A 14690-nucleotide genomic window follows, 5' to 3' on the forward strand; every position below is an offset into this window, starting at 1 on the left:
TTATTTATTTATTTAAGAAATTATTTTACAACAATTTAATGCTCATACTTGCCAAATTATAGTTGTGCAGCTGTTAAGTGGATGGAAAGGATGACGGGAGGAAACAACTCACGAATTTACCTCGACGAACAGAGTATTCAGTTGACGATCTTACCGGCATGACGAATTTACCTCGACGAACAGAGTATTCAGTTGACGATCTTACCGGCATGTTGAAGCATTTCAATCATTAATGGTAATTTGGGATTATGCAGGGGGCGAAATGAAATTTTCTCGAACTTCGATGATCCCGTCGGCTTAAGTCCGCCTTTTTCCTCTACCTTTCGCCTCTCTCCTCTGATCATCGGGCGCTCATGATCATGGAGTTCCGCTCGATGTTACTGGGGGACTTGGAGGCTGTGCCCGGATATTGGATTCGATGGCAGACGGCCATCTGCGCTCTCGTCATCGTCGTCCCTGCCCTCGCGGCTGCGGTTGTGGCCGCCAGGGCGAGGGCGGAACCGCTCAGAGCGTTCGATCTCTGGGCTCCGTGCTGGGCCGGGATGCACCCAGCCTGGCTTCTGGCCTACCGCGGACTCGTATCTCTCGGCATGCTGGGGCTGCTCTCGCGAATGGTCCTCGATCGCGGTCTCGTCGAGTTTTACTTCTATACTCAGCTAGGCTTCTGAAACCCATTCCTTATCTTATCGATACAATTTTATTAACCTTTCCTTTTTTTTTTTTTGTTATTTGGATTGAGTTTAACTAGTGGAAATAGGAAGATTATGGTTAGTTGGAGTATGGCTAAATTTTGGGGATGTACATTGTGAGAATCATAGTTTATCTGCTATAACGAAGTTTGCTAGTAAGTGAACTTGCTTCGTGTTCTATATCCTTGCCGCTTTAAATTTTAGCAAAGAATGTCTAATTAAATTTTTTTATCGTCGGTTTTAGCTCCTGCTCACTGATGTAAGATAGAAGCAACATTACGTTTAAAAGCTGAATAGATCATAGTTAGCTCCTTTTGATTATACAACACCCCTTATGACTTCATAGAATAATTTTACCAGCTAAGTTTGATAACTGGAGGAGGGAAGTACAGAACATACTGGAGCAGATGCGACCTTATTATTCAATTTGAATAGTGCAACTCTAATTAGAAGTAGTAGTTTCGCAGCCTTGATATGTTCTATGGGATATTTGAATTGTCTTCTTTTATTACCTTTATACTTGTAAAATTTAAAATAAAAAAATCAGGTATTTGTATTTCAGTTTAGGCATTTCCTTATAGGAACCAGCAACTTGCCAGTCCTTGAGGAATTATTATCAATATTGTTATTATTTTCTTTGCCTTGCCTTTTCTATGATAATCTTTCAGTAATCAATTTATATCTAAAGGCTAATTGCTCTCCCTAAGGTTGAAGCTAGAGTTAATTGAGTCACTTTGCGATTTCTATTTTCATACTTGCTACACTTATTAACCAAATTTCTCTGCAGATGGACTTTTGCACTGGTCACTGTCTATTTCATGGTATGCTCCTCCACTGATTCTCATTTTATCTAGTCAAATATGAGTACTGCGTTTATTTTTAAACTATGATATTTTTGATAGTACATTGTTTATCCGGCATCTTTCTTATTCCTTCACCCATGAAACGCATGGAACATGACCAACTATGAAAACTGTAGAAAACTGTACACAACCATTGTATTGCACATGCTTGATCAGCTGAGTGGATAATGCAAGTTATGAATTAATGTTTTCAAAAATTTAGACTTTTGGGGTATTTATTTTTGTAAGATCTCCTCTTAGGAGGATAAAATTTTAAGGAGTTGTTTTAAGTAGCAATTTTGCCTAATTTTAGAGTGTCAAATAGTGTTGGTTACTTTAAATTTAGAAGAGAGCAGTTTTGGTAGGAGTTTAATTTGGATCGAGTTATTTGCTTGTTTGCAATTTGATTATCTCCCTAGTCTGTGTAGATTGCGTTTTATAAAAGAGGTCTAATTCTTCAATATCTATCATCTCCAAGTTAATAAAATTGCTCTTATTAATGTCTATATGACATAGATCCCTTGTATCACGTGAATTTTCTCCCAATTCTCTGCGTGAGCTTGAAGTTTGAATTTAGTGTCGCATCAATTTGGTACAAGAGCATCTTCATGCTACATCACAATGAACCCCAAATTTGTTTTTAATAAAAAATGATATATTTTATTTAAATATTACTACTGATCTTTCTTGAATAGTGCTCCAGCTCAATGGAGAGATCAGATGCATCTAATATATACCCAAATTGAGACAAATATGGCTTGACAATGATGAGTATGGCAGTACTTCTTTATCATGACCTATTATATGCTTTATCCATTTTGAACAGTTTAATTTATGAATAAACCATTTCTGACCCTCCAATTAAATCTCATCTGCAAATCCATGTACTAAGATTGATTTCATGATCAAAAACTAAATTAGACCAATTACCAGTCTAGCAGGGCCGTCTTAAGATTTTCCGAAGCCCTAGGCAATAATAATAATAATAATAATAATAAAAGCTCTTTAATATATTTTTAAATTTTTTGCTAAAGTTTTTTTCATTTTAATTTGGGATTAAGAAGGACTGATTTAAAAAATTTTGATTTATTTTTTAAAAAATAAAATATTATTTTTATATAAAATTTAGTTTTCTCGCTAATATTTAGATAATTTTTTTTAACATTGTTAAATTATTTAATCTTTTTGAGGCATTGTTGAATGTAAATAAAATTTTATTAATTTTAATTTTGAATTTTTTTTTTCTGATGAAGCATTTTATTTTACGTTGTTTGGATAAAAAAATCTCTGATTCATGTTATTATCGAGGAAGAAAAAGAAAAAGGACAAAGAAATATTATCGGCCAGAGAAGAAGAGCGTTTGAGAGTATCACCGGCGAGAGGGCATAAACTTACAGAATTATTGATGAGAAAAGAAAAAAGATACTAACGAGAGCATAACGTACAAAATTAATGATCAGAAAAGAAATAGGCACAAAGCACTGGTGAGAGAATAATTAGTATTTTTTAGATATATTGAGAAGGAAAGAGTTTATTAGTTTTATAAGATATATAATTAAATAGAATAAAATCTTGGCAAGTGCAATTACGAGGAAATAAGATTAAATAAAATAAAATCTTAGCTAATTGTAATGATGAGGAAATAAGGATACGTGTAAGGTATGAATAGGAATAATAAATTAATTGATAAGATGCAATTAATGAGTTAGCATGATAATTATTAATGTGTATGTCATTAATTAATATTAATGATTCAATTTAATTTTTTTAATGTCTACTTAATTATTCAATCAATGGGCCCCAATAATATTGAGGCCCTAGGCATAGACCTTAATGGCCTATGCCTTGAGCCGACCCTGCAGTCTAGTTAATTCTTAATTCCCTCTTTGAATCAACAACAATAACAACAACAATCAAGCCTTATCCCACTTGACTATATGGATCCTTTTACGCTATTGAGCTCTATCTCCTATTATATCATTATCTATACTTAAATAAATTTTATTTTGTTTTATTGCTGCTAACCAAGTCTTTTTTTATCTTCCCCTTTCTCATTTGATATGCGTGTTTGTAATAGTTTCACTTCATCTAACTGGAGCATTTATTGATCGTCTAAGTACATGTCTGTATCATCTTAAATGTGTCTCTCAGAGTTTTCCCTCAATAAATACAACTCCAACTTTTTCTCTAATGCTCTCATTTTTTATTATGTTCATTCTCGTATGTCCACACATCTACCTTAACATCCTCATCTTTGCAACTCTCATCTTCTGCTCATGTGTTCGAGTTATAGCCTAACATTCAGTTCATATAACATAGCAGGTCTAACTATGGTTTTGTAGAATTTTTCTTTAAGTTTTATTGGTACTTTACGGTCATATAAAACACCCGACGCTCTCCTCCATTTCAACCATCCCGCTTGTATTTTATATAAGACATCTTTCTCAATCCCTCCATTATTTTGCAAAATGATCCTAAATATCTAAAGCTTTTCGGGCAACTCATCATCTCCTATCTTAACAATTGTCTCATTATGTCTAATATTGCTAAACTTAAATTCCATATATTTTGTCTTTATTCTACTAAAGTCTAAAACCTTTCTTTTCTAGCGTTTCTCGCCAAAATTTTAGTTTAACATTTACCCCTTCACGTGTTTCATCTACCAAAACAATATCATCTGCAAACAAGGTTCTAAAATTTACTAGGCACTAATCGGGTGCCAGACCAGCGCCTAGCGCCTAGACCACCTAGGCGGGGATTAGGCGGATTTCACAGTATCAACATAAATTACATAATAATTAAAATAAATTATCTTTCAATTTGCAAGTATCAAAATGAAAACAAATTACCTTTCGGCTTTAATGAATATTGCGAGTGTTTGATGAAATGACGTTTTCAAAGGATGAGGCTTTGACCAACCTTCAATTCAATCCCTTTCAAGTCGCTTAGTTAAGGAACACTTGGACAATAATTTTTTCTTCAAATAGATTTCTCCAGCCTTTTAACTCTCTGATTTTCCAAAATATGGGCTTTTTCATTCGCTCTGAAGATGAAGTTTGGTGCTAGCTGCTAGGGCAAGCCAACAAATCGATTTTCTTGTTGAAACAAAGTTTAGGGCTTATAAAACTTAAGTCCAACACAAAAATGTTACATTTCAGTTTTTTTTAATTGAGCTTTAAATTTAAAAATCTAAACTAAAAAAAATCATGAAAACATACTATTTTCGCGGCGCTTAGATGATTCAACTGATTAGTTGACGCCTAGGGCTGCCTAATCCTGCTTAGGTGCCAAGGCCGCCTAGGTTGGCCAACTAGTATGTTTTCGGTGCGGCTGGCTGGCGCCTACCACCTAGGCCGATTTTTAGAATACTATCTGCAAACAATATGCATCATGGTACTGTGTCTTGAATGTGTGCAGTGAGTTCATTCATAATTAGTGTAAAAAGATAGGGACTTAGAGCTGATCTTGATGCAACCTTATCTTTATTAGAAATGCTTCAGTTACTCCGCCTGAAGTCTTTACTCTAGTCATTACATTCTCTCGTACATATCTTTAATTAGTTCAATATATGTTACGCTAACACATCTTTGCTCTAGAATTCTCCATATAATTTCTCTTGGACTCTATCATAAGATTTTTCCAAGTCAATGAATGTCATGTGTAGATCTTGTTTTTGCTCCTGATATTTTTCAATTAATTATCTAAGAAGATGTATAGCTTCTATTGTCGACCTTCCACGTATGAACCCAAATTAATTTTCGGTTACTATGGTCTTCTTCCTTAATCTTTTTTCTATTACTTTTTCCCAAAATTTCATGGTATGATTCATTAGTTTAATATCCCTATAGTTTGCATAATTTTGTATATCTCCCTTATTCTTATATAACAGAATTAGAGTACTTATCCTCCATTGATCAAGTATTTTTTTCGTTTTCAATTTCATGTTAAATAGTTTTGTAAGTCATTCAATACTTTGTTTCCCTATGCACTTCCATACCTCTATTGGATTATCATCTAGTCCAATGACTTTTTCATTGTGGATCCCATTTAAAGCTTGTTCTACTTCTGAAGTTTGAATTCTATGATAAAAATTGAAATTTCTATACTCATTTAACCTACTTAAATTACCTAAGTTAAGTTGCTTACTTAAACCTTTATTAAAAAGTTGATGAAAATACCTCTTTCATTGCTTTTTGATTTTTCTATTGTTTACTAGTACCCTATTACATTCATCTTTAATATATTTTATTTAGATAAGATATCTTGTTTTCCTTTCTCTTACTTACTATTCTATAAATGTCTCTTTTCCCTTCTTTTGTATCCAATTTTTGATATAATCATTCAAAAATTTTATTCTTTGCTTTATTCACTATTCTCTTAGTTTCTTTCTTGGCTATTGTATATTTTTTTAAAGTTTTTCTCATTTTTACAAAAATATAGTTCTTTATAAGGTATTTGTTTTTCCTTCCTCTTGTACTTTCTCATTCCACCACTAAGATTTCTTACTTAGTGGTGCATGTCCTTTTGACTCACCGAGTACACTCCTAGCTACTATTTTCAACTTTGATACCATCTTATCCCACGTCGTATTAGAATCACTATATATTTCATCTAATGCTTGTACTCCTACCTTCTCCTTAAATATATTTTACTTTCCATCCTTTAACTTCCACCACTTAATTCTTAAAATCGTATATATTTTCTTTCTATTGATACTATGTTTGAGGCGTATATCAAGACTACTAACTTATGTTGGGTAGTTAAACCTTGATGACTTTGCAATCTTTACAAATCTTTCGAACCTTCTTCCTAACCATAAGAAAGTCAATTTGCGATTTATTATTCCAACTTTTAATGTGACTAAGTGTTCTCTTTTCTTAAAAAACATATTAGCTAATATAAGGTCATTTGCTATCGTAAAATCTAATATAGTTTTTCTTTCCTCATTTCTCGTTCCAAACTTATAACCCCATGTACCCTCTCATATTCTTTATTTTTCACTCCGACATACTCATTTAGATCGCCTCCTATTAAAATCATTTCATTTGGCGGAATATTTTGTAATATTTTATCTATGTCGTCCCCAAACCTTAATTTGGTAGTTTCATGTAATCCTACTTGCGGTGCATATATGCTAATTATATTCATAGTTCCTTTCGTTACTATTATCTTAAGACTGATAATTTTATCCCTTTTTTTAACTACTCCTACAACTTTATCCTTTAACAAACTATTTACAATAATACACACTCCATTTCTTGTTTTACTCTTTCCTGTACACCATAACTTAAAACCCGAGTTCTCTATCAGTTTTGCCTTCTTGTCTACCCATTTTGTCTCTTGTATACACAAAATACTAATTTTTCTTCTAATCATCATATTTACTACCTCCATTTTGTGAGGATTTCTATGTTCCATATTCCAAATCTTAGATTATTAGTTTTCCTATCATATCTGTTCTTATCCAACCTATGATGTGAGAACTCTTGCTTATTTGACACTATACTCAAGTTCTCATGGAGATGTAGCGGTCCTTGCCAATACATTACAATCAAACCTTGCAACACGAACTCTTGCATATTTAGCACTACACCTGAGTTCTGGAGATGTAGCGGTCCTTATAGAGACGTTATAGTCGGACCCTGCAACGTGTTCCTTCCGGGGAATAACCTATCATTAGTACAATAGTTTAATGAATCCATTCATTGAATATTTTCCATAATTTTAACCTTGGCTGGCAACTTAACGCAACCCTCCTCTTTCATCCGAACTTGGGACCGATCATAATTGGTTCATCACGGGCGGAGTTCCTCTTTGAATCAATCATACACTTAAATTACAAACAGATTCAAATTAAGCTTCTTAATCAGTTAATTATTAAATCATACATTAGTTATTGTTGTCACCTTACCAAATTCATAAATTTAAATCTCTCCATTAAATTCCTCAACTTAATAAAGAATCAGTTTAAACATAACTCATATAAATACTTCTATGAATTAAGATTAAATAATATTAATTCCTTTTGTTATCCCCAATAATAATTCATCAATATTGTCCAATAATCAAATCAATTAAATTAACCAAATAATCAACTCAGAAAATTCCATCTAATCTTAATAATTAGTCAAACAACTGTTCCTAATATTTAACTTAACCATTCTTAATAAACAACTTCTTAATCTTCTGAAAGAATAACTCAATACTAATTTCTATAATTATTCAGTTAAAATATAGGGCACAAAGGTTTAGTCTGGATTTAAGCTCAAGCCCAATCAACCCAGTCCACTTAAACTATTAGACAATTTATACATTCTGAGAGATTCTTGGATAAACTAATCTCTCTTGGTTATTGTGATTTTAATCTTTCCTCAATTGATGTGACTCAATTTATTTATTTTTATGCATTATTCCTTTTATGTACATTTTCTATTCTTGAGGACCTTCTATTCTTTAGGGAGGACTCCTAGTCTATCATTTATATTTAGGGCATTAGTGTTGAATTTTTATCCACAATCTATCGAAGGGACAATACTTACTTATATGTCAAGATAGCTTGAGCTGATAATCTCAAGCTGTAGGCCTGGCTGAGTAGGTTGATCGTTAAGTTGTTGTGTCGGTGAGTGCTCCGGGTGCTGAGTCGAGGATGTTGATGTCGATGGCTCAAGCCGGACGCTGAACAAACACGGAGCCTGTGTCCAAGTTGCGTGAGGAGCGTCGCCCGAGAAACAAAAGACGCCGAGTCCTGCAGCAAGATAGTCTCCTTAAAATAAATTTGTCCCCTCCAGCTGTGCTAAGAGGTCACGCTTGGGTGTTTGTTTCCCATGATAAAATGGCGAGACCACGATATAACCTAGCACAGGTTGACGTGGCGAATTGAGTGTATACCTGAATACTATCACAAGCGTTTACCCAGCGAAAAATTGCACGGTAGAATGAAAGGAGGACGAAATGAGGGAATCACTCTTCTCTTTTGCTTTCCCTTTTTTTATACGAATTCTTCACAGAATTCTCCTCTCTGACTTGCTTGCACAACTTGTTTCACAAGCTCTGCCTTTTCTCCTAGCTCCTTGCTCCTTATAAAGAAGTGTTGAGCAACTTGTCATGCATGTGTGTTTGTGCATACATGACACTTGTGCTTAACATGCACTAAGGCATGTGTGTTTGTCGCATGCATGACACTTGTGCCTAACATGCACTAAGGCATGTGTCGTAAGCAACCAAACGTGGCTCGTATGAACAATGTGGCAAGAAGCATGAACAACATGTGGCACGCCTAGTGTCACATTTCTCTTGAGCCACATAGGCTGAGTAGACATACGCAAAAGAGGCTCATGGCGACTTTTGACTGATGCATGTAGGCACACTGTGCCTCGACTGCGGTCCACTTCGTGCAGTAGTGTTCACACAAGAACCCTTTGGTTGGTACAATCTTAGCCCTGGATTCACACCTCCTTATGCACTATTTATCAGTCGTAATGCCACTCAACCGATGTGGGACTAATACCCACAAGTCATGTTTCCATTCACATTTTTCCAATAATTAGTCCCTGATCCAAAAAAGGAAATATATATAGAACATTTTGTTCATGGTATGAGAATCACCCTAACTCTCTTCAAAACTGCTAGCCAATATTACTATCGCTCCTTTGTTCCATCATTATTTCTCTTGGCAGTGGTTTTGATCTCCATTGCCATTCTATGCAGCAATATTTGTTGGCTTTCATTTTCAAATCAGTTTTCTTTAATATGTTATTGCAGAGCATGAGTGAAATATCATGGAGTGTAAAACTTGAGATTTGCTTTCTGATGTTTAGATGTTTAAACTGGAGTGTCTAACTCTGCTCCTGTTATGTCACAAGCCTTCATTCTTTAGTTTCTGAGGAATCCTTTCTCAAACAGACTGTAAAACTTGAGATTTGCTTTCTGATGTTTAGATGATTTATGTATTGTGAGAGGTTCTCGGGTGAATTAAATCTTCCTTGCTTTTCAGGCTTCAAAATCAAAACTATCTTGATTATTGTGCTTGAGATTTTATAAGTCTTCTTTATGTATTTTTTTTTGTTTATATCCTTTTTTTCCTATTCTCGTGGACCTGTTATGCTTTAGTGAAAGATCCTAATTGAGAACCTAATCACCTATGTATTATATCTTCAACACAACACAATCCCTGATCAAATAAATATGTGGAGCATTTTGATCATACTTACACCAATCCTTTAGAAGCATGCCCCTCAAATATGGCCATCTTTTTCTTGAAATAAAATCAAATAAATTGTAGAGAAATAAATAAAAATTCTTGTCATAACAATTTAGACAAAGTAAATGTAGCATGAAAGGTTGATTCTAGTTTTGAAAATGTCATCAATTGATTTTCTGTGGTTGGTCATTGTAGATATCATTTCCATAGCTGCTCTTTATAGCAATGCCGTCTACAATGTAGAATTGTTGCTACATTCATGAGTTTATGAAGAGAAAAAAAGAGTTGAAGATGAAGTGATGCAAAGTTTTGTAAGATAAGGTTTACAAAAATCAAACAATATTTAGTAGTAACATAATTTAATTAAAGATAAAAAGCATTTTTATTCTTCAAAATTTTAACATAATATATATCCAAATAAATGAAGTTAATTATTTTCTTATTAAAATGTTAAAGAAAATACTGTGTCATGAAGACTTATCAAATTCACCAATTTAAATTATTAAAAAAAATTATTTGAAACTTAATAACAAAATATATAGATTAAAATATAGTACTAGGGAAAGGAATCATACTAACTGTAAGGATATTTTTCTTATATCACATAATAATATTTGGTATATGTTTTTTCAATTTTAATCAAATAAATTTCTATTGTATGATCTCATTTGTAATTTTAATAAATTACTTATAGTTATCGTCTAATAAAAGTTTCATACTGATAATAAATGATCAGTTTTTGTATTAATGTTGGTAATTAATCATTTATAAACTATTAATAGAGGTTACACAATAAAGATAATCACAAAATATGAATAGATATTCCAATAATTAAGTTATATTTTTTTTCTCTATATTATTAATTAGTTGATTTTACATTATTTATTGATAATTGAACATTAGTATTCTCAATTATTTATTAATTTATATTCTTATAAAGCACCAGATTCTTCTTATGTGGATATAACTATTCCACTTCATCTTATACCGCCTAGTTCCTACATTAAATAAATTTGTTTTGATTTCATCCTTTACTTTTTAAACATTTTTAAAGATTGTCAAGTTCTTTATTTTGCATTACCATTCCGATGCCACAAGGACTGAGTCTTTTTTCTTGGGTTTATCCCTGCCAATACCAAACACGGGAATATTTATTGCTACAAATTGCTTGTTTTTTCAGTAGAAAATCTTGGAGTAAGAATTAATTTCTGGTGATTTGTGTAGATTGGTACCATCATGTCTGCTCATGGTTGTTGGATTTATTCAAAGACACCACCTATTCTGCATGATGAGGAGGCCAATAGAGTCAAAGACACAGTTGAACAGAATAATCCTGTGACTATACCTTTCACAACCAAGAAAAACATGAATGTAGTAAGATTACACCGATATTGTGACCTTCAAGCTGAGGGTAAAAGAGCAGGATTCTTGGGATACACTATGCAACTTGTCTATCAGGTAAGAGTTAAACATTTTCTCATTTTACAACATTGAAATGGTTTAGTGTACTTGGAGAGTGCTGGTACAAGTTGCCTTTCCGATTCGTAAAACTTACTCATAATCAGATCACTGGTGTTCCAGACTTTCAGTCTTTTTTTTTTCTTCTAGCACTTATGGCCGATAAATAAAACTATTCCTAAGAATTAAAACATGGAAAATGTTTTAATGAAGGCTCATGGATGCTGATAAAACAGTCTCCTTTCATGAATATTAAAAGTTACAGTTAGATCACTGAATGTTCCAAAATTTTCACAATCTTTTTCTTCTTCTGGTATCTTAATTAATGTGATCTGAATAAAATGCCATTTTCCTTTTTTCCTCCTGGCATGTTCTTAAATGTTTTCTCTAACTGGCAATATTATTAACTCATTCTTTATTTTTCCCTGATGAATGTTCTTGCTCCTTTTGCCTAATCTCAAAACTTCATATTAATAATTTGATTTACAGACCAGTGCAGGTGCAGCATTATTGACAGACTTAGTATTTTGGACTGTCCTAGCACCATATTCATCCTCTAAACATTTTCGTATTAATGCTGTGAGTATCCTGAACCTCTGTATACTTAGGATGCAGTTTTTTTTTTTGCTAGTTGCCTAAATATAGATTCATAAATCATTAGTGTCTGTTAATGTTTATTTGATTTTAGTAACACCTTTGGTTTTAGGCACTTGAACTTAAAGCATGCTTTTCTCCTTAACATTGCAATTATCTCAAACAGTTTGTAAACATGTCACTCTTCCACCCTTTTTTTCCCTTCAATATCTAGAGGTTGGTCTAATTTCTCGTATGCCGTAAATCAGATTTACCTATTACTGCTTAGAATCTATCATTTTCTTGCTTAGAGATTGTATTTAGAAATTTATATAGTGGCTATTTTAGTCATTCAACTTATTGCTTCGTTTGTTTCTAGTGTATATAATACCTTAGTTTACTCATGCTTTAAGCTAGAAGATTACGAGTGATGGTTCAAGAAGATATGCTATGCAAAATTTGTATCTTTAAGATAGCCTAATATTTGTTCTCCAATTTAAAACAATTATAAATAATAAAATCAATGAAATATTAATAAATAAATGAATATATAATATTATTGGTTTTTTACTTAATTAATACAATAATTAATTGACATTAGTTATATAATTATTTTTTTTTTATTTTTTATTTATTAGTAATATAAATAATATAATTTTTTTAACTTGATTGTTATAATAATATTGTTGGTTGTATACTGTTTATTAATTAATATTTAATTTAACCTTTTAATTTAATTGTTTTTACTGTTGTTACTACATTTTGGAGCGTTCGATGTTAATGCCAATATTGACATCCATGGTCATTTTTTTGGTGTAATCTCTGAATGCATCCAAGTTTTTGTTCATGTATTAGATAATCTATGTTTCCGAACAGCTATCACATTACAAATAGGTACATCATCAAGCATACTAAATAAAATTTTAAGAATAATTGATCGGGACAAATACTAAAAATCTAATATATACACGTAAAGTTAATATTACTATAGAGTTGTACATGCTATAAAACAAAGCCTATAAAATTTTGTTGAAGTTGTAAAGTCAAGCATTATTAAGGCAATGAAAGATGCAAGTAAATAGTAAGCATGGAACTACTTGGCGATGCTTCATAGGTTAATAAGCTTTGATGTCTGGCTATAACATTTTATGAACTGTAGCTTTGGAACCCAATGTACCTTACAATTTTGCTTTCTCAAGATCGACTTACACCACAGATTATCTTGTTCTTGTGAGTGATATGAAATTGCTGCAAGTGCGTTGGCAACTTTGTCCCTCTATCACAACATGTTGTGCATGAGTTAACGACAGCTATTATGAGCAAAGTTGCTACACTTGATCACGATATCTTTTTGAGAGAACCTTCGACAACCTTGATCACAATATGCAGTTGCGCATGGTGTCTCCTTCGTTCTTTGTTGTTATTTCTTCACAGAATCTGTCACATCCCTTTCTACATTAATGTTAACTAACATGGAGTAGACACTAATATTAACTAATGCACAGATGAGTATAACATAGATCGTAAATAACAATGGCAATTGATTTACTTAAATTCTTGAGATGGAAGACTTTTGTTAGTTAGCTGGAGGAATATAACCAAAGCAAAATCTTTGTATCAGATCAAATTGTGAAATGAGTTAATGATATTTTTTATACTTGCTCTATCTTTTATGGGTCACTGAAAAGCATATGATTTGGCAGATAATGAGCTGCATACATTCTCTTAATGCTGTGTTCCTTCTAATCGACACTTTCCTCAATAACCTGGTATGTAAACTTTAACCCTGCCCTTAGTCACTATATTTTGACATGTTAACACATCCAAGAAATTTTCTTTTCCAGCCATTTCCATTGTTCCGAATGGCGTATTTTGTGTTTTGGAGTTGCAGTTATGTGGCATTCCAGTGGATTCTTCATGCCTGCGGTTTGTCTTGGTGAGAGCACTCTAGTTATTGCCAGTTACTGCATTATAAATCTGTTAGCGCTAGATAGACAACAACTTCGTTATGCAAGTCTTTCATGATAGCATCATTTCGCCAACGAACTTAAGCATTGAAAAATTTAATAGTATAGTACTTGTCAGGTGGCCGTATCCTTTCTTGGATCTTGATACTCCTTGGTCGCCTGTTTGGTAAGTTTTCTGCTTCATTCTTTTATTTTGTTTATATCAATTCCGATACTGATTTCCATGTCTGCAGGTACTTGTCCATGGCCTTAATTCACGTCCCCTGTTATGGACTGTATTGGCTGATTGTACGAGGGAAGAACTCACTTTGTCCAAAATATTTCCCAAATAGCTTTATAAAGGTATGCTAATTGCTCCCTAAATTCTGAATCAATGTCCCATTGTTAAAACAGTTGGGATTCATCATTCATGATGATCACAAGCATCAAGCTAATGTAATGGCAGATACATCGCACTAAGTTGACTACACCTTGATGAACTCTCTCTGTTCCTAGCATGTCATTGATCTTAAATATTATTTGGTGGTCATCAGTTCCAGTAAAAAAAAAAAAAACTGCGTATAATAGATCCTGGCGAAACGGGAACTGAGTGCATTGCTGTCCTCTCACAGAAATTCAACTTGTTCGTTGAACTATAAATCACTCAGAACTGGAGTCACAATAGGTCACATCAGATTACAATGTTTTATTTTAATTCAAATGACTGGTTTTTAATTAGCATTTAACCGTTGATCCATCAAATCTTATAAAACGGCAGTCTGATAAGTTTCCATCATTGCAGACTTCCAAGGAATGATTGAATCATATCTATTGTATATAGGTTTATTTTATATTCATTAAGTGGTTATTTTCACGTGACTTCAAAAAATAATAATAATAATAATAATAATTATTATTATTATCTTAAAATTATGAATGTCAATTCAGATATTTGGGATGAATTTGGGTCAGATTATAAAAA

The 14690-nt window shown here is 32.8% G+C and overlaps 1 protein-coding gene across 1 annotated transcript; it reads left to right on the forward strand.

Annotated features, from left to right (window-relative positions):
• Positions 1 to 309: 309 nt before the first annotated feature.
• LOC122040879 lies at positions 310 to 14208 on the forward strand. Its single transcript, XM_042600354.1, has 8 exons — positions 310 to 655; positions 1477 to 1510; positions 10956 to 11189; positions 11679 to 11768; positions 13466 to 13531; positions 13607 to 13698; positions 13848 to 13895; positions 13963 to 14208. The coding sequence occupies exons 1-8, from the start codon at positions 354 to 356 to the stop codon at positions 14078 to 14080; spliced, it is 984 nt and encodes a 327-aa protein (XP_042456288.1). The 5' UTR covers positions 310 to 353; the 3' UTR covers positions 14081 to 14208.
• The last annotated feature ends 482 nt before the right edge of the window (positions 14209 to 14690 follow it).

This window comes from Zingiber officinale, chromosome 2A, assembly GCF_018446385.1.
Source record: "Zingiber officinale cultivar Zhangliang chromosome 2A, Zo_v1.1, whole genome shotgun sequence".
In the NCBI taxonomy this organism is placed as follows: Eukaryota; Viridiplantae; Streptophyta; class Magnoliopsida; order Zingiberales; family Zingiberaceae; genus Zingiber; species Zingiber officinale.

Excerpts from the sequence above, each read along its gene's own strand:
- LOC122040879 (XM_042600354.1), top strand. The coding sequence starts at position 354 with ATGATCATGGAGTTCCGCTCGATGTTACTGGGGGACTTGGAGGCTGTG. Across the intron at positions 13,532-13,606 it reads ACACTTTCCTCAATAACCTG|CCATTTCCATTGTTCCGAAT; the intron begins GTATGTAAACTT and ends TTTCTTTTCCAG. Across the intron at positions 13,896-13,962 it reads ACTCCTTGGTCGCCTGTTTG|GTACTTGTCCATGGCCTTAA; the intron begins GTAAGTTTTCTG and ends CCATGTCTGCAG.